Genomic DNA, 22029 nt, shown 5'->3' with positions numbered 1-22029 from the left:
CTATCAAGCGCTTTTGTCAGCCATTAAAAACTAGGTTTACATTTTTTCAGATTTGCTAAAACAGAGATCCTTTGCCCCTTCTAGCTCCTGCGCTATGCTGCGCCATTTGTAACCCAGTAAACACGTAATAGTGGTAAAAATGTACTGATTTCTATGTTAAGTTACCACCTAACATACAAGGATAAGGGGTTCAGAGGAGTACCGTTCCATGTCACTCAGTGCCATGGCTAAATATACATCAGCAGACCAGCAAAGAGAAAACTCCCTTCAACGCCAACACGAAGTAGTCTTTTAATGTGCATCTTGTAAAACATTTTGGTTATGTGATAGATCGGCAGTGACAAAGGCAGATGAAAAACCTATCTAGGTTTTCTTGATATTACAAAGCTAGATATATTCACTCTTTTTTTTTTAAATTTTCTTGGTATATCTACATATATAATATTCTCTTTTCATTCTAGAGACTCATTGTTTCAATTTGGATCTGTTTTTGATTCATCTAATGACATCAAAAAAGGCACCATTAAACAACTATGGTAACATTAACTCTGCGTACACTCAAGAGTGAAAAAAGCTGCCTGACAAAATAGTCAGCTCTTTATTCACCACCCTGTCCTTAAATATGACTTCATTTTATTGAGTCAGGAAGGCTTTCCACTAAAACAACAAACAATCTCTTCAACAACTGCAGTTGGACTTCCTTGCCTTTCAGTATATGTATTCTAAAGTTATGTTGTGCCTATGTACAAGTACATGGAGAGGGTGACAAAGTTTTTTCACTTTTTTGAGTATCTTTAGTCCAAGAATATCCCTAAAGAAACCTAAAGGGTGATAAAAAGTCTACAATTTTAAACATGCCAATAACATAAACTGTAGATATTTCACATGAACGGAACCTTAATGAAAAAAAAAGACCGGAAAAAATCACTTAAATTTTGGACATCTTCAAGATTTTTGATTAGTCAAATCATCAGTACCTTAACCCTTGCCTGTAACTACAGCCAGTTAGTAGAAATTTCAACGCCATTTTGGAGTATGTCAAGTTTTTCCTCTGCAATTAGAATTTTGTCTTAATTGCATTCATCATCATTAATCAGTCTATACATAATTACTCTACACTTTAATGGACAAAACAAAAAGACACATTTGGCAAATAATCACACAGCTTTTCATAGATCTTAAAAACTATTATATAAAGTCCCTACCAAATACATTTGTTTTTTTGGTTCAATTTACAGTATAACAAAAAACAATCTGAACAAGAAAATGTTAACATGGTTTTGTTGTTTTCTTCAACAAATGAGAAAACTATTAAGTTTTAAAAAAGCAGCAGGACCAATCTTTTCAAAAACAAAATTGATCACCTGGCTGATTATAAACAAGTGTTCCTATTGGTCAGAAGGCAAATCATGTGGCTGTGGACACAGCCTCTGATTGGCTTACATTTGTAGCAAAACACAGCTTTCATAAAAAGACTAAGTTTGACAAAACATATACCAAAAAGAATACAAAGATTATGCTACACAAAATAACCAAAAATATTGTACCAGTCTTTTCTTGAAATGCTCAAATTGTTGAACAGAGCTGGAGAAAAATGACTGGAAACAACACAGTTTCAAGAATAGGTATACAAAATGATGACAATGAAGTTCCTCTGGGGAATTTCAAAGCATCAAACCAACTTTGTTACATATTCAATACAATCTGATGTCACACACTTATGATCAGCGGTTGCTTTTCCTTTGTTTTGAAATTCTGGTCACTGTCTTGCCAAAGAGACACTTTCTCCACATACAAGCGGAGAAACAGTGTGGATAAAACAGCTGTACAAGTTTGAAAGATGGCATTTTGAGTGGCAAAACTCAAAGCCATAACAACGTTCCATCTGTGAGAGTAGGTGGAGTTACTGAAAAGTAGGAAATCGTATTGTTTTCACTCTCAGTATACACACCCCTCAACGTACTGCTGGGGACAGCACTGTGCCATGTCTTGCACGTATCGTGCTCGATCAATGCCGTCGTCGAGATGAGTCAATGGAACTGTGTTTTCCTCTTTGATCGCCCTCTGCTGTGGAATCCCTGTCGGCATTCCTGGCGGGGGTCTTTGATCGGGCACTTGGGATAGGTCATGAGCTGGTTTCAAGACAGCGCGTCCGTTTTCCGGGAAGGCCATTGTGAAGAGGGCTTCGGGATCGCACACAAACTTGTAGACGTACCTCTCCCCAGCCACCTTCTGCATGATTCCCTTCTCATAATAGTAGCGAAGAGAACGCGATAGCTTGTCATAGTTCATCGCTGGTCTGTTCTTTTGGATACCCCATCTCCTAGCAACCTGGTGATATAACCAAACAAAATCAACCCATGGGAATCTTCCAACACATTCCATTGCATAGTTCACTTCCATCCAATACACAATGTGAAAATGATGTGAAAATAATTAACAAATCACATATATCAAGTGATTACATCATGAAAAGCAATGTAACCTTCCCAACATTAAGTTATGTATCTCCTCTCATTTGACGTAGAATAGATACAACAGCAATACAGCATGTGATCTTTCACTGGGTATTCTGTCTTCCACTCATCAGATCATTTCTCTTACTGCTTGCTACAAACCATGACAATGAACAAAGTGGTTGTCAACTAAGCATTCACATGTATCACGTCCATTGTAGTGATTGCTAAACCAGGGATTTTCAGAAACTTAATTTCATTTTAAAGAAATATTTATGAAATGTAAAAAGCATGGTTCTGCATAATTCCTCAGTGAGTTTGCATTGATGTCAGTCAACGACCTGTCTGTCATAAATTGCCATGTTAAACAAAAAATTGCGCATCAAGTCTTTAAAAGTTCAGCTCCCTTTTGACAACCATTCTTCTTACATTAGATGTGACACAGCAAGTTTCAGATTGAGAAAAAGCTGATCTGATGTTAATCTATCATTTGAATTTGCAGAAAAATAAGCGCATGTTTCCAACATAACACAGGATGGAGATGTTTTGTGAGGTACAAGAAATCTGCGTCATGGCGTCAACTTCTCCTTCCTCACATTGCCATTTCTACACTCGGCATTCATTTCAAGATAAAGCTTAACCTTTAATTTCTGAAACATAAATTCTGCAAGTCAGACACGCGCACTAAAACTAGTCTTTTAAGTCAATTACACTTAATTTAGAAGAGCATTTGTGACAGGCAAGGTTGCTTTCAACTCCAATGAAATTCTGATTAAATTTAAATTACACTCTAGAAGAAATCAGATTATTTAGGAGACATTTGAAGAAGAGAATTAAAGATTACTTTATGGATAAAGAAGAAAAGTAGTTTGGTAGGTTGTTGAATCTTACCTCCTCTGGTTCAATAAGTTTGAACTCAAGCCCTCTTCCAGTCCAGGCAATGAACGTAGCGTTACCAGGGTCTTCTAACAAGGCAACCAGGAACTGCCACAACTGGAGGGAGCCTCGCCGTTGATATATCGGGGCATCACGGTAAATTTCAGATTTTATATCTGCTGTGAATACACAACCATTAAAGAAAATTACCACATCAGGCGTTTAGCCAAGATTGCATTAAATGCACAAATTTAATCAGGAGTAAAAATGCGCCCCCCTGTTGCTGGCGCAACCATGGTAATAGGCGGCCATTGTTTGCAACCTCCTTCATTTTCATTATTTTTTATGGGAGTGCGACAGCAGCCTAAGACGGCTATACATCATCTCTTTATATCTCATCCATTCTTATCAAAGCCACAAACTTTATAAAGATCACAGATTTCATAAGTGACATCTGGTTTTTATGTGCTTCTGCTGATGTACCAGATTAGGCCATGATTATCTATACTAGACCATTATGAAGCTCATCTCCAACACTAGATTCAGCAGCATATGTACTAGAGCTCTGAGATTAGCAACTCCCCAGAGCAACTCAGACCACAGTCTCTTGTTTTGTTGCCAGGTGAAACTCCAAGTCTGCCGTTTCCCCGGTGACAGATAGTTATTGCAACTATGTATGTACTCTGTTTTATTGATGTGACTGATGGTAGGAGCGAATGACATTTACCTATCTTTGCTAATCAACTGTTTTCTCTATACCCATTTTCCATCTGTATCTCTCAACATGCCCATCCACCTCCCAATGCCAGCCCCTGCTCTTTAATACCATTAAGCATCAAATTTCATCTCTCTACTCTGCTGCATTTAGGTAATTATGGTTGCCACGGCAACACCCTGTCTCCCTCATCCCAGCATCTGCTACTCTTCACGTCAAGTCAGCAACTAGACGTCATCTCCTCCGCGCGGCTATCCTATGCTCATTCTCAGAGTCTCTTTCCCTTTATTTCTTAAGATGTCTTTGTTTGCACTACCCACCTGGGACTGCACTGGGACATTTTTCAATCAGAATGTGCTTTTCCATCAACCCTACCCAGTCCAATTCACTGTCATCTCTTGATCCCCTTTTTACCTGCCATTGAGCCTGTCTCTTAAACCGACTTTATCAGACTGTGATAAATTCTCCCCATCGTCGCTCATTCTCCATCACAATAAATTTTCATAAACTTGGTCATTTCAATTATATGACCCAGCCATTATCGCAAAGATACGCAGCATGCATTTACGGACCCATGAAGAGAAAAAAAAACACTTCACATCCTTCTCAGCCAGTTCTCAGATAATGTGAGAGACTTCACGATATTTATTCTGTAACTATCACCTGATGCGGTGAGTAGACATCAGCGATATACAAACAGACCGCAGATCAACATTTCTATACCATCACCATTATTTGACGGTCAATAACATCTTTAAAAGTCCCTTTTGGCCAACACAAAGCTAAATTTTCTTTGTCCTTGACTGTAATCGTCACTCAATGTCGCTCTTCATGACCGACACAAAAAACTATTTTTTTTTTCCTTTTAAGCAGCTAACATTGAAATTCACTCTCTCCAATCCTTATTGTTCAAAATAATAGCCCTAAGGGGAAGATTGTCTTAGACATTATCTAAAAATTGCCTTAATAATAGATGCATCTTTTGAATGACTATTCTGTTAAGTCAAAATCAGGCAATTCAACAGGCACATTAGAACTCTCTTTTATCTAATGGTGGAGTCAGCATCCTTTCATTTTTCCTCTTTCAATGGCCACATCTGAGAGGATGTCTGTCCATCAGTGATCACGACGCTTATCTCACTTCATCACGGTCCACCTCTGTCTGTATCACTGCCATTTTCTAAAACAATAGCAACATGCCGGGCTGAATGAACGTTACTTCAAACACAGCGGCATTGCTAGGTTTGAGATTTCTTTCATAGTGTCTTTTTATCTGGAGTGAACCCCCTAACCTAATTGGTTAGACAATTAGATTCGTACAATGAGCAACATATGCTTCAATTCTGAACAGGGTCAGTTAGACAGCTAACTGCCTTGCAATAATGAAGTGCATTAATTGCTCACTCCCTCCCAACAACCCTGTGAAAACTCATTAAAATTTGATATTCAATTATGAATTATTCCATCGTTAATTGTCAATATTGGTTATCAATAATGCTAGATCAGGGATTATGGAATTGAGTTTCACGTTACATAGGGGCCAACCGCATCACTGAATAAAGTGTGCTAATTTTTCCTATGATTTTTTTTTCAATTATTACTTTGAGGGAAGGGTGTCATATGTTGTTGAAGCAAAACATGTTATCCTATATTTACTAACAGTTGTAAACTTTAGTACACAAATTGGATATTTAAACCTGAGCAGGTTCCTGAGTCTGTCGCTGAAAACCTGACATTCTGACTGCTATTTTCCCTTTTTTTTTTCTTATTCACTCTTTCAGTAATCTAACACTACACATGATTTAAAAATGATTGCTTAATAAGTGATTAAAAAAACAAAGACCCAATGCGGGTAATTAATTGTACTTGATTGTGATAAGGGTAATTTCAGTTTTTTAGAATTGAACTGATAATGAATCCCAACTCAACACGGCAGCAGTATTCCATGACATCATTAAACATAAAAATCACCTCTAAAAATATCAAAGTTTAAAATGGGAGGTGATGATAAATGCTGGAATATGAGAAAACTATTACAATTTTCACTGGCAAGGTGTTGTAACTGTCTATATGTAGTATCACAAAGAAAAAACTGACAGCTTTTAAATCAAACATAATATTAAATCAAAATTTAGAAATCTTTATTGAATACTAAATAACATCACAGCTAGCATGTACGGATAACGTCTATCCATGTTTTCAGTCTGATATTCATCTTGGACTCCCATTTTACTTTACAACAGTACCTGTACACACAAATCCTAGTCTCATTTGTAAATCCGTGGTGACTTTTCTCAAATCAAGCGCACGCTGAACTCACCGTGACTTCAATACACCTGATGTGGCCATCCAAAGCAAGCTTATTCTTTATGGGACATAATAGGCTCCACCATATATTGTATTTAATTCTCTCCAGTATCAAAGACTAAAATAAAAAATTGGCTTGTTCCTTGGAAACTCGCTCTTTTCTTCCCATCACTGTGTATATATTCATGACACTCAATCCTATTTCTACTCCCCGAAAGAGACTAAGTCAACTCTCTAACAAAGAATCCATTAGGCAACGATGCTACGTAATGCACTCGTCAGTTCTCATTCTACGCTATGACAGTATCACTTTTACATTTCACATCAGACTATCACGGCTTTGACATCCCATAGCTCCGGGGAGAGATACGTGTTGATTTTATTGGCTGTAATTTAACTTTCCATTATTCTTCAGAAGCTGAGTAGTCAGCGTCCACTGCGGTTTATTATCAGGGGGTTCCATAAAAAAGTGCCAATATTAGATTGAAAGGCACACCTGCATTGAAGCCTACCTACTTTCACAATGGTGGCTATCTCTCCAATACAGTGACTGAAATCTCTTCTCCCTGAAGCAGCAAAACCTTCACTAATATAATCACATTACCATTTCTTTTTCATCTAACTCTACGACTCAAAATATTCATTCTTCGATTCAACTCATATGTAAACATTAAACTATCTCTGAGCAACGTTCGCCGTGGCATAATACAAACCCCTCTTGGATTGCAACTGTTTTGCCTCCAACAGAATCATGTAACTACAAAAACAACTTGTTTGACTCTAGGTGAAGGGATGCTGTGCTATTACACACATCTTTGGTTTCAAATTTTCACAAATCTTGAAGAGACAGCCATTGGCAACAGCTTCTCACACTGCATGCATCTTTTTAATGTTTTACCTTTTAGTATCTGCTATTATTGTAAGACAACACCATCCACCTGAGGGGGTTCCTAACTCTTAAACTCTTAGAATTTTTCCCAACCTTTGTAGACTCATTTTGAAACTTTTAAAGAGAGATTTAATTTTCAATTCATATTGTTATGAGAAGATTTAAAATTTCCATCTAAAAATTTGAATTTCCCCAAGAGATGTAACTAACAAAATGGCAGCCATTTTGAATTTCACACAAAGGTAAATTTTAGATGATTAACTTCACAGAATCAAACGTCAACACTAAGTCCTCTGCTCTTCTTTAATCTGATTATGAACGAGAACGCGATGCGGCTTATAGTTTTGCCTCAACTAGTAAAAGCAACAGTTGTACATTTCTAGTCTGTTCAAACAGTACAGAGATTGGAATAAATGTTAATGTACTGAAAACATTCAAACCTGATCATTTACTTGCCCTTGAGGATATCAGAATATATATATATATATATATATATATATATATATATATACACACACACACACACACACATAGATGAAGGACATGAAGTCTAGATAACTAATTACCTCCCATAGCTATGTATAAATATAACAAAATGGCAGCTAACAAGAAATTGCACATCGCTGTATCACTGAAGAGTGCTCCATGAAAACCACAACATTAATTAGCTTTCGGTACGAAAGTTTTTGTGAATATCTTTGTTTTACTGAACTAAAAAAACTTTTATTGGAAAAAGGAGAAAGTCGATGTATGTATTCTGTATTTCAACATCACAAAAACAAACCTTCACATATATTGAACATGCTGAAATTTCACCAGTCTTGAATTTTTTAAATGAGAAGAAATATTAATTTTTATAGATACAAAGAATCACAGAACCTATTATCTTAAAATTTGGACAGTGGTGCTAAAAAAACTTGAAAATGCAGAAAGGGAGGAAAAAATCATTGCTTTTCAAGGGAATGATGTAATAACATCTTGCTTGCAAGCCGCTGTCATGATGAACAGGAAAAATCACTGTTGATGGTGTATTATCTTTTGATTTTCAACGGGGATAAAGAAAAAGTGGGCTGCCAAAAGTACACCATGAAATAATTCTGCTACCGAGGTTTTTTTAAAAGCTGATCTGCCAATCACTGAGATCTATATGATACAAAAAAAATGATAGTGTGCGCATTTTACGCCCAAATGAATTAAACACACTGGTTTTCATTCTGCAAAAGGATCTTTTCTTCTTTACAATCCAACAGGGAGCACTTTGATATTATTGGCACTGTGAGCCTGGGGGCTATTTTCCCAGATCTTGTTAGCTTTTTGGTTGCTACCTCTGAGATGGATTATCACAAAGCAGTGTTCGGAGTTTATAGTATGACTGGCCTATAAATATAGATCAAAAATTTAAAGAAGCCTTTCTGTTGACTACAAAGCGCTATCTCATGTGGAACATAATCAAAAAATCTGAACTGTCCGTTGTTGTTCATCAAATCAGCAAATTTCAATGTATGATTACACCCCTACTACAGTGAAGGCATTTTATTTGTAGATTTTGCAATTCTTTTCTTTACATTTTCCAAGATGAAGAAATTCTTCAATTTGCTACAAATATTTCACAATTCTCCTTAGACACATCCACCACCATGTAAAATGCAAAAAATGATGTTGCATTTTTTTAAAATAAAGAAAAATATTTGATTCCTTCATTGTAAGCAAGCAGTGAAATCAACTTTGGTCAGCAATGAGACGTTATGATTAGCATTTTCATTAAACTCTGCAAAGTTGCTCAAAAGATACTGATTTTCACTGAATCTGGCTAAAATTTGAATTACAGAAACATCATGTTGACATGTTATTATTAATGCATCTCCAGGAGGCCTCGATCCTGCAAATATCTGAGAAATCATGAAAATTGATGCATAAATTTACACCAAAATCATTAATAGCAGTGACATTCACAACATCAACCTCTACAGGGCAGGAAGTTTCCTTCCATAAAAGATTTTGAGGGAATGCATATATTTTTCTGGGTGAGGAAAAAAAAGGAAGACTCAACAAATTTTTACCCCCACTCCCTCCCAAACCATGGCTCTTAGTTGGCAAGTGGTTAACTTCTGCCCTTTTCACAATGTGACTGCTGCGATGATATGCGTTATTTGAGCATCCTAGCTTGACAAACACTTCAATTTGACACCAATGTACCTTTCACTTTTCTAGCGGCTTCAAAGTGAATAATCAGATCAGAAAGCCATCTTACCCAGCCCTTAACCACATCAGCTGAAAAACTTAATGAATCGTGTAAAGTGTCAAATCTTTGCTTTCCAACACTTCAGGTAAATATACATGCTCCGATGCAAACATTGCTCACACACTTGCATAAAAAATTTTCAGAAACCACAAGATTGAATTTGCTTGATTTTCAGTAGCTTGACAACAGAAAATCTAATATGTCTCTCCTATGCAATTAGAAGAAAAGAAATGAAAGAAAAAAATGATAGGGATGTGTTTTCTTTCCCTTCTTCAAAGTGTACAATTCAGTGACTTTAGATTAACAGGTACCACAGTTAGATTGGGGACGTTTTTCTTGGATCAGTTGATGGAGAAAACTGTCATCTCCATTCACTGAGTCATCTCACTGCTGTTTATAGCACGGTCTCCACAGATACCTCTACCAACTCTTCACTAATATGGGAAGAGACATAAAGCTACACTTTACATCTCCAGAACATATTAAAGTAACGTACTGGATACGCTCTAAACCTCATTAAAATCGGAATGATTGAGATTGCATCTACAAAGGACAGGCCCTAATCTGGTTAGTTTCGTTTTACTCGTTACCTCAACCACCATTTTGCATCTAGCATGAAATTAATAACCATATGCCAGCTCTTAGTGTTATTAAATTAGCCAGCGATGGACCAAGCTACTTTCAGAGGAGGGGTGGGCAGATTTGATCAAGGATGGACTGAGTGAGTATATTGTTTCAGCATGAAGTGAGATCACACAGTTTTGTCAGTCTCACGGAAAAAATTCTGTCTTGAAAATGGATATGGCGACAACACAGATCAACTTTTCAGTGTCTTTGTACTGAGTGACTTAAATGCTGAAGACGTGGTTTTATAGAAAAAAAATAAACAATGAGGCGAACAACAATATGGAGAAAATACCAAAAGATCTGTATGTTGAAGATATGATTTGTCTTGCACGAATTTAACATAACAGAGAACAAATCACAAATGATATTTCATGCAAAATAGTAACAATTCTTGTGAAGGCACCAGATCTTAGATTTTCAACAAAAATTTTTTTACAAAATGTAGGGATGACTTCTTGTACTTTGTTTTCTTTAAAGATTTTGCCAAAAAAAAACACTGTTTGAGAAGTGTACACTCTCCTTGAAAAATCAGTTTACTGATTGTGGTCATCTATCTCCAGCTCTAAACATTTGCTTGACAGGCTTACAGTTTCCTCTCAGATTCCATTGAACTCAAAAAAAATTTTTGGATGAAAATAAGCTTTCAAAACATACAACTCCAATCCTCCATCTTTTGGTGTTTAGGCGTTCACCTACTAATTTTGTCGATGATTTTCATAAAAATAATTTGCAATACTGCTGACATTTCTAATGGTACACTGACAATTTCCTGAGATTTTTTAAGTTCAAATTTGGCAATCAGGTTTACAGAGTAGCCAATTTTTCTCCAAACTCTGAAAAATCAAGTTAACCAGAAAATTGACGGATGAACCCAACATCATTCCATTTTACAACTCACTTTTATATTAATACAGTATCTCCTACCTCACCAGAAATGATCAATTACAAGTATTTACATTTCACATAAATTTGCTTAAAAGAAAAATGATTTTTCAAAGCAAAAGTGACCATTGATTTCCAACATTCAACGACTTGTTTGATAGTCTGATGATGACTATCAGTCGACCTGCAGGACTTGCTACCTTGGATACAATTAGCATCCGCATTAGACAGCTTTTCATCACGTATTCTGTCTGTTGCACTATCCCAGGCAGATTTCACTTGCCATTCAGTCGACACGTAATTTATATTAAAACTTTATCTCAATTATTTGTCCACAGAGGCTACAAGAATAGAAAGGTTTACAAACCCTTACACTGCCTCAGAACTCACACTCACACTGTAATCACTTGATGACAGTTCAACATGGCTACCTCTTTTTTTTGAATATTCAAGAAAAGATAAATAATCAAAAATCTGCTACACTTTATTATTTAACAGCTGCACTTTCAATCCCTGTCTGTTTGTCTGCATTTGTTACATTTTATATAGTTTACATACAATGTATCAGTCTGTTTTGTTCTTGATAAAAAATCAAAGTCACCTGAGTATTTACTGAATGTGCAATAAAAATGATTATCACAGATAATATTATTGAAAGGCTACACTTTTAATCCTTGACTTCATTTTGTTTGTTACATTTTATACACAGTTTACATACAATGTATCAGTCTGTTTTGTTCTTGATAAAAAATCAAAGTCATCTTAGTATTTACTGAATGTATAGTAAAAATAATTATCACAGATAATATTATTGAAAGGCTACACTTCTAATCCTTGACTTCATTTTTGTTTGTTACATTTTGTACACAGCTTACTTATAATGTATCTGTCTTTTGTTCATGGTGAAATTTTAATCTTTACATTGATTCCCTGTAAAGACATCTTGTAAACAATGACTCTTTGGTTGTAAGATGATTTTATCTCATTTGGTTATTTACAGCTTAATAAATGATGGCCATCTTCCAATGATCTCTTATTTATAAAATTTTGTTCATTATAAACAAGTCCAAGAGTGCCGCTCTAATCGCTGGATGTACCTGGTTTGTTGGTTTTCAGACCAACACTTTCAACTTTCTTGAAGACAATACATTTATAAGCAAATCATGATGTTAAAACAGATTCCAACCAATCCAGTCAGTTATTTGTGATTCTGACTAGAAGAGTCACAATATTGGGTGGTGAACAATTACAAACAGATTCAGATACTGTGTTACCTGAAGAATACTAGGCTTTATCTTCCTTCTGAAGGAAATTAGTACTTGCCTAAGGGTGCTTTTCATGGTGAATTATACAAACATGCCCCCTAAGATAATGTTGAATTCTACTCAAGTTTAGAATAGGCCTGGAATTCTCAAGTCCTGTCAAGTTTTCCAGTTACTATGTTGATAGCTGACACAAGAAATTATGAGAAACAGAAATTTAATTTTGCCCCTATGGCAGTACAAAGAGCAGTACCTTTGTTTAAAACCTTTTGTAACCCAGTAACAACTGCCGTGAAATATGGTTGCTTTTGTTTTCATATGTTCAAATAAATGTCCTGAAAATTTCATGAGCAAACAGTGACTGGGTATCTTGTTTTCTTCTTTTATTTCACAGATGTGATTATGTTTATGCTGCTTCGGGTTGCTCTCGCTGTCAAAATCGAAATAAATTAACTACAGCTGGTCCCTTGTTGCCATGGAAACAAATGCGGTTAATATTTCAAGTTGGCAGCAACTTGCTGTAATATAGATTTATCGACAGAGATCACCCTGACTGAAAAGAGACATTGATTGTGTTTCGGCTGACGATTGATGTGAGCCTAATGTTATAAATGAGACTGTAACAAAAAAATCCCATTTTTAAACTGTTGTAAGCGAAGTACCATGCAAATGGCAAACGATTATACAATTGTGTGGAAAACACCGCAGAACAGGCGGATTTAATGACATCAGCAGAATGCCTACAAAACCTAGTAAATAGTCCCTGTTAGCCTTCTCCACATGAAACGCAGTCTCTAAACTCTTAAATTTTAATGGCTGGGTTCTTCTGCCTTTTAAGAAGGTGATAGAAGATCTTGTTGTATGCAGAGCAATATCAAAGAAAATGAACATAGTATCTCAGTGCTGTATGAAAGTGAAATTAACACGTCTTTCTTTAAATCTCATTCAATTGTTGCTACTGGTTGCAAAATCTGTGAAATATAACAACATTGAACGTGATTTAGTCTAAGCATGTCATATGCTCTAAACCAAGTTAAAATACTTTGCATTTATTGAAAAATTTATAGCTTGCTTTGATTGAATAAGCAATTTATGTCAAGATATTCTCTAAAGCAACTGATTCAATTAAGACTGATTGCTTATTAATACACACTTGTAAAAAATAGGCAAGAAATAAATAGGGGTTTGATTTCAGTGTGCACTATCTATACTCATCATAAATTCATTTTCTTTTTCAGAAAAAGCTAAAATAATATGGTTTTATTCCTATTTTTTGGTCTACAAAGAGGTAGTTGTGATAACCATCTGGCCTGACATGAGTATCCAATTCCTGGCATTAAAATCAAATATCAACGGAGGAATACGAGACTGTATTGCTATTGTCAACATGCGGAGGGTAGCCAACACATGTACCTCTGGGATCAAATTGCAGCGGCAAAAAAATGCCATGTCCTGCAAATTGTGTTGCCATGGAAACTCCTGCAGCGAACAATAGTAATGATGTCAAAATGTGATGTTGGTCGACTGACAAAGATGGTGGGAACAGGTGTCTACCTCAACACTAATGAGCAGGGTTTTCAAAAAACTCTATTCATTTCTTTGCCTGTTGATCATTTCAAAAAAACTGTGTCACTTATCAAGTCTTGTTTCTGGCTGTACAATTTCCCCCCCCCAACTTTAACTATGTCCTGTGGGGGAACCTGAGATGACTACATTTGTGTAATGTGACGGTGTTAGTTTGCATAACGGTTCATCGCTATCGTTAAACTCCATGAACTAGGCTGCTCAGGCCCCTTTTACTATGATTTACTGTTTAATGAACCCCCGTTCAAGTCACTTTGAGAATATTTTCTCTCTCTGAGTCCCCGCACCCGCTAATGACTGCCTGCAAGGTGAGTCTAATGCTAACTCACAATGCCCTGATATCATGGAAACTGGATATACTGTTTCAGAGTAACTGCCTAGAATCACAGGGATATATTACACCAAAAATATCACTTAATCTTTCTTAAATACTGCATTCAGTTGTTTTTCATAAATTTTACAGAGGAAATGTGCTTTCAATTGGCATGGGCAGATAATCAGCCAGTTTGCTTATCGTCCCGTGTCTTGCAAGATTTTCTTTTGAAAAATTTTGATTTCCTGAACAAAATTTACATCAAAGACCTTTGCTTCTTCATGCTGGTTAATCCAATAAGAAAAATATTTATCCCATAATTTTGGCAGGATGCTTTGAGTGCAACTGACGTGTTTAGAAATTAAATTGATAAACTTGGTCACGTTGTATAACCATCCTCTATCAATAAATCACTTGGGTTTTTGTCCAAATATTACAACCAATCAGACAGGCCGGTGATCTGATTTTATTCATATAAGATAAAAAAGATGAAGTAGTCAGAATTACTTGATGTGAATATTGCTCATTACATTTGTGACCTGTAACCTCTATGCAATCATGATCTGCATAATTCCCTGCTCTATAGCGTTGTATTTCAGAATCACATCTTTGCCTTGAGTGTTATACTTGACCAAAGCCATAATCTCTCCACAAAGATTGTAGCTCAGTACACAAACGATGTCTTCAAATACTGAGCATGGATTTCTCAGTGTTTAAGCTTTTTTCATTAAAGCCAGTTTTGAAATATTCAATTTTCACATGACAAGCATTAAGCTACTTTCAGTTTCAAGAGATTTTTAGAACAGAAATAAACAGATAAACCTCGATCACAAGTCTAACATTAATGATAATATCAATATCAATAATTTTCATCATCCATGTTAGAGAAGAATGAAGAAACTGCCATGTTTTACATTTGTCGATCAGAAAACTGTCTCAAAATTTGCATCAACCACACTGGTCTGATTTGTGAGGGTCCATCTTGTTGAATGGTCTAAATCATCTTGCCTAAGAATATTTGCCTACACCCTGCTTGACATGTCTTCATCCCCGAAGTTTTTTCCATGAACAATATTTATTTTTGAGAAATGTCAAACACAAGGGATGATTCGAAGATGAGACTTGAATCTAGTCATTTGATTTGAGGACTCTGCAGCCGACTGAAAGTGTGATGAAGAATGTTTTAACCACCTAAGTGATCTGTAAATTACACAGTATGTCTGTCTATTACAAGACTACTTAGGTTAATACTTCAATGCGAGAGACTGGCACCAGAAATCTGATACTCTGATTTTGCTCTGTTATTAAGAAATAATTAAACATTAGCCGAGAAATGCACCAACAACGACATGCATCAGCAGTGATGCGTTGGCAAGTCACCGGCGAAATGACAAAGTCTGTATCTGCAGATCCAGAAAAGCAAAATTTGTAGCAACAAAGGAAACTGAATCAAGCTGATTGAGTACAGTGCAATGAAATTCATAACCAGAAATTTCCTGGCTTTATGCCTACCGCAGTCAATACTTTATATATATTTATATCAAGAGGTTTAAAGATTTCAGACATCAGAAATGTTTGTGTATGGGCTTGAAGTACTCATGGGCCTAACAGAGAGGCTGCTGTTTCAACTTCGTAAGACAAAATGCTGAAAAAAATTGTCATCACTAGCTGTAGAAACATTCCCGATTTGAACTATTCCACATCCCCACAAATACGGCGCAGGAATGGAATTGTCAGGACATGAGTTTCACATTTTGAAGTGTATTAATCTTCATTTGAAAAGTGCTTGTAGGTTGCGTAGAAATATTTTTTTGTGTGAAAATTTTGATGATAGCAATAGGGAAGGGATTCATAACTGCGTTTACTGATGTTGGAGAATGAGCAAAAGACAAATGGACGGAGGCTAACGCTAAATGTGAAGCATGTTGGGAGACAGGCGAGCTATTCTTACCATCTGCAAACTTGTCTGGAACACTGGCATCGTCATAGAAAGATCTCATGTTGGCTTCATACAGGTGACCTAAGTGGAAAACGAACACAATATAGACAGGGTGAGTTGGTGAGTCAAAGATGTTTCATAAGCATGATACAATTATGCCTCTGGCAGATATCATGAGACAGAAATTCATCTTTTATATTAAACACAGTGATGGCTTGTGCTTAGCCTACAGAACGATATCTCAAATGAAAACAAACACAGGCTTCAGGTTACAGTGATGATGAATTACAATTTTTTTTCCTTGGTGACAATACTGTGTGTCCTCCCTGAAGACACATCTTGTGATGTGCACTTACTACCCTCACTGTTAGCCTTATTTACCCCAATGTTGCAACTCATTCAAAACAATCTGTGAACCGGTATCTGTACTTGAACCCTTCCCACCCGATTGCCCTGTACATAGTGGTGGCATAAGTGTTACGGAATAGAAAAGATTTCATACAACCATGATCCTCCACATTATCATTTGACAACACACAGATTAAACCATTCCACTAAACATAAAACTGTTGTTACTAAAACCGGGGAGGGGATGGGATCGAAGGCCATGTTTAATTGCTAAATATGGTATATTTTCTACTGCCATTAATGGTAAGATGGGAGTATATGAAATGACAGTTCTCAGAGACAAATATTCATAAAGTTTCCAAAATGTTCAGTTTTTTTCTGACTCATACAGCCAACTATTCAGCCAGGCTTAACTGCATTATTTGAAAATCATGGCGGGTTCAGATACGATGTCTGTTGACAAACTAAATGAAGAGAAAAATGTTGAAAACTTTCCACTAACTCAAATTGAATATTTGAGGGTGATGCATAATCTGGAACTCAAAATGGTACTACAACTTGTTTTACCTTTTGTGAAACACATTGTCACTTCTCAACTATTTCGCACCACTTTACATGGAAACAGTGAATATTCATGGGTGGTGCATTTTTACTCTGTGCATGGTCAAGTTTTACATGATCATTTTTACTCGTCACAGTTTGATCAAATGAGTTCTTTGCATAGGAAGGACTGCACTCTCGTTGCCATGGAATTTTGTCATTTTTTTATCACTGAAATAGCTAGTATTTGGCTCTTTTGCTGAAAAACCTAACTTGTCACTCCGCCTGTGGATGCATCCAGTGAGTTTTGCACTGCTGTTTTCATCTGATGCAACCAATTGCGATAAAGAGACGGCAAGAGGAAATAACAATGATGCCAGTTTTATTGTCATGGTTACAGCGGACTCTGATGTTAGGTTCAACAAGATGGGTTTATCCTGGGGAGGAATTGCCATAAATGTCAGCTGAAGCATGGCTTTTCCGAGATAAACACAAAAACACCTTGGTTTAATGGGACTCCACTGTCACTTGGGGCTGTCATCTTTATCCCAGTGGGGTTGCAGCCTCTACCAGTTGCCTGGCAACTGCATCAGAGAGTAGAATGAGTTGCTACGTGAGAGTTGGGGTCTTTTCTTGGCTATACCACTGCTCTTGTTTGTTTGTTGACGCTGTGTTCTATTTTTAATCTGGAAGCAACTCTAATGGCCTAAGTGACTGTTTGCCTTTCTCACACATAAACTCAGGGCTGATCTATCAACTCACTAAAGGGTAGATAGATCAGACCAAACCTGTGATTGATTGATATGATAGACTGCAGTGCAGAAATTGATTGAAATAACCCTTGACCATTTGGAAAACATCAACAATCTGCAAAAACTCCCTACATCAGCCAAACATATATTTACAATATCCTTGATAATGGCAAATGTATGGTTACAACAATGGGGACAATGACTTTGACATTCAGGTGTGTACAATTTCACAATTCTGTCACATTGTCTTTACATTTCAGAAATTCTGTTTTTCTTCTAAATCATTGTATCATGCAGTGCATAACCTGTTGCAAGTTTTAAAGCTAATGTTTGATTTAATTTCCAGTTGTCAGAATTATTTGAAAATTGGAGTCGTATCTTCATACAGGGCTCTCTCTACAGTATTGGGTGGACACATCTTGATCTGTACGAGAAAAGATTAGCATCCATGACTCAAATATTCCCATCCTATGACAGTTAAAAATACAATTTTTATATCCATATGAACATTTGCAATTTAAGTTCATGTTTTATTTAACAAGAAATAATTTTTCGTCTCATTATTTGATATACTGTATATACCATTTCCCGTACACAATGCGCTACCTTAATGACATTATAAAGGCACTTCTGCTATCGTCATCGATGTCCATAAATCTTAAGAAAACTGCTAAATACTTAATCAAGCGACAATATTCTGGTGAAAGAAAAAGCTAGATTTTATCTCGTGCATGTTTCTATTCCCAGTTGTGTACTATTCACTTAATCAGCAGTGTTTTGATATTTATCTCAATACATGGAGTGAATCATGACTCGAAAACTGCAAGTGAGAGAAAATTTGCAACGAATAGATTGTTTGAGGTCAACTGAAGTGCAAAATCACTTGATGGATGGCATAAGATGATTTCTGGATAATGAAATTCCTTTTTACTCAACGTTTAAAAGTTTTAACAGAAAACATATGTTAGAACGTTGTTGGTTACGATGGAGTTTAAATCTAGATTCTGTTTTTGTCTACGAGCAAACCTGAAATGTGACAAGCGATGACTTTTCATGGTAATTTTTAATGAGGAACGGCACTTCAAATCTGAAAAAAAACTTTTCCATTTTGGATCATAAAAGTACAAAGTTAACAGTGTGTCAATATTTCTCTTTGACTCCTGTTATAAATATACGTTATGATAGCAAGATATAGATACAACATCACTGGGTGCAGTCTGTTAGGTTACCACTAAATGAACTCTGCTTGCTCCTGTCTCTCTCTCAAATCAAACATTTATGCAGTCATTAAACTGGAAGTGAAGAGCGAGGAGCAAAAAGAGCCGACAGAGCCGTCAAGCAGTACACAGGGCTTTCAAGAAATCAAACACTAAATTTGTCTTTCACTTAGGTTATGTATAGTTGATCCATTATCATTATCAGAGGGAACTGCCTAACACAGCAAAGTGTTGCAAACAATACGTGTGCATGAAAAAAAACGTGTGACTTCTTAGAGTTTTGCCAGCAGGATTAAAACTTCCCACAGCTCTTGGGATTTTCTACCACTCTTTTCAACAAAGCTGGATGAAAAATTTGGCTCATCACAGATCTATATCTTATATTTCAAGAAAATATGAATAAAACAGGTTCCATCCTGATTTTTGCTGTTCCTTTTTGAGATGAAAACCTGATACTTTTTGCTATTTGTGATGGACTAATAGTACAAGTGACTGCATTATTAGAACTCTCTCTCTGTACATGGAGCAACCGGTCTAGGAAAAACAACTGGCCCCCATACCAAGCTAATTGCTACTGTCAGGGTTACGGGTCATTTACAGTCACTCTTTTCGTTATCTGTTTGAATCCAGTCTTGATCTACTCCCAAGACTAAGTTGAAAAAAATAGATATCAATACAGAGTGTAAATCTATACCAAGCGTTGTTATTGCTGACAATCTTGAATTAAATCCTAGAAGTTCAACTGCCAACAATAATGCACACCACACATGTATGGTCTGTTGTGACAAACAAAATATCATGTATTTCAGTCTGCTGTAGTGAGAAGACATAGCTACTATTTGAAACATGAAACAAAAATAATTTCAAAAAATGTAAAAATTTTTGATACTTTCCCTTGCGCCAACTCCTTCCATTAAAAACACCATAATCTAGAACTCACTGCCCAAATTACAAGGGTACTACAACTAGTTCTACTTTTCGGGAAACAGATTGTCATTTCTTGACTATTTTGCTCTGCTTTACTTTGAAACCGTGAGCCACCATGCATGGGAAGTTACTCCCGCCTACAGTAATATTTGACTTGTGTTAGGGAACAGCTCTTGTAATGAATAAATGGTGCCGTATACCATCTAGGATTAAACACTGAAAATGTGCGGCGCCTCATTGGTAAATCCAGCACTCTTCCATCTTGCCAAAAACTACATGATACATGTATCTGTGGGTTGTTCTGAAGCTTTAGCTTATCCACACTGTTTACCTGACTGTGTTGTTTGACAACTACACAGGTAAAAATTTTGAAGATGTTTCAAGATGCGTACGTGTATTGTCAGTTTCTTGTCTTTTCCGTCATCAAAAATCCCAATGAATGTTGAGCAGCTCATTGCAAAGATGGAAAGAGATGTAATTATATTCACAAGGGGTAACAGTACAAAAGGAAAACCACGTCAAATCTATGCCCGTGGGAACACCTTGTTGATTTTTTCAAGTTTTCTTTATGTGTGATAAACTTAACAAACGAGAACATTGACACAAACAACACACTTTTGAGGATTTCCAACACACTTGAAAAGTGTCAATCGTCTTGACAGGTCAGTGAGAATGTCTTAACACCGGTGGATGATGTCCTCCTGTTTGCATGGTATGAAGTGTATATACAAAATTGCTGCTTAACACATGTATGGAGAGATTTGACAGTCCTTGAGGTGCATTTTAGCCAATCAAATCTGACGTCAATCTAGCTTCACCAAGCGTTCATAAGAAACCTCCTTTCACTCCACTTGTCACCTCTTGGAAAAGACAAAACGTGTGTCACCCTCTCACTGGAGACCAGATTACTCTTCAAAAATCACTAATTTCACTTCAATATTTGAGTCTCTCTTAGAATTTTGACCATTTTGATGGAAACAAGCACGTCTTCACCACTTCACAACAGTCATGTATTGACGCATCGTCTACAAATAGACATTTCCAAATCACTTTTGACACAAATTTCACACGTAACTAAGCAATGATCAAACGATCAGGAAGTTCCATGGCAACAGCACTGGAGGAACCAAAGCACAAATTAACACAAACTTGAACTCGCCAACATGACAAAACAACTCCAGCAACAAGAAATGCAGATTGAGAGATAGGTTGGGAATTTCAATTTTTTCCTCATTCTGAATGGTCTCACCGGTACATGAAGGTTCAAGTTTGAATTCATTACCCGTAAATTAGCAATTACTGTGACAACTAAGCTCATCAGAAAAATCAGGTGAAATTATGGTGATTGTCTTACCATCAGGGGCACTGTTATGTAAGCCATAGGCTTCAGCTGGTCTTGCAAAGTTGACACATGTGGGCACTTCTGAAAAAGACAAAAAGCTCTGCCAAGTAAGTCATCGCTCTATAAGGCTAACTTGTAACACTTGTCATAAAAACGTTGGATTTTTCATTACATGTTTTATGTTTTTCAGAATAATTACCAGATTCAGATAATATAAACATTACATTTATAAAACAACACACACAAGAATGGTATTTCTATGCTAAATCTTAATATGGCAAGTAAGAATTTCCCTCAATATTAAAATTTATGGTAGCTGTGACAGGCCCTTGATTGGTCACTGCAAATACATGCAGGTTACTTTGGGTAGATATGTCTCATTAAAACATTCAGCAAGGGTCATAGATTTATTGTCCGCAACGTATCAGATATTTTGTATCATTTTGGTTGTTGTTTGGGTCTTAGCGCCAAGGGGTAGTTTAACTGAACTATCATTATATCAACATCAGCATGAGAAACTGACAGGCGGTCTGGATTTCATGGCTACGGATGTAACGAAGATCTGATTGATCGGTGTCTGGGAGAAGAACGAAATTTACGCAACAATGTGTGCAGAGGTTAAAGGTGGTATTTGGTGTCAATGTGCAGTGATGGGACTCCCAGCATTCAGAAATTATGATGACACAGAAAAGAGAAATTGTGGTACCTCTCTATTTTTTTATTATATTATGCTGAACAATCAGGTTATGACACGTACGTTGCAGTGCAAGACAGTGTCACTCTCATATTATTTTGAAATACCCAGCAATGA

General features: G+C 36.4%; 1 protein-coding gene across 4 annotated transcripts in view; it reads right to left on the bottom strand.

The window, feature by feature from the left end:
• Positions 1-262: 262 nt before the first annotated feature.
• LOC139117355 (ETS translocation variant 1-like) overlaps positions 263-22029 on the bottom strand; it is a 35852-nt gene continuing 14085 nt past the window's right edge. For 2 of the 4 annotated variants that reach the window (XM_070680390.1, XM_070680392.1), the window contains 4 exons: positions 21231-21299; positions 16105-16173; positions 3348-3508; positions 566-2331 (listed from right to left, as the gene is read on the bottom strand). In XM_070680390.1, coding sequence (XP_070536491.1) covers positions 1939-2331; positions 3348-3508; positions 16105-16173; positions 21231-21299 — 692 coding nt within the window. In that variant the 3' untranslated portion in view covers positions 566-1938. Of the gene's footprint in view, positions 2332-3347; positions 3512-16104; positions 16174-21230; positions 21300-22029 lie in introns of all 4 variants that reach the window. The other 2 variants (XM_070680388.1, XM_070680391.1) reach the window with 2 other exon arrangements.

This window comes from Ptychodera flava, chromosome 18, assembly GCF_041260155.1.
Source record: "Ptychodera flava strain L36383 chromosome 18, AS_Pfla_20210202, whole genome shotgun sequence".
NCBI classification, from domain to species: domain Eukaryota; kingdom Metazoa; phylum Hemichordata; class Enteropneusta; family Ptychoderidae; genus Ptychodera; species Ptychodera flava.
This window is presented reverse-complemented; position numbering and strand designations above follow the sequence as displayed.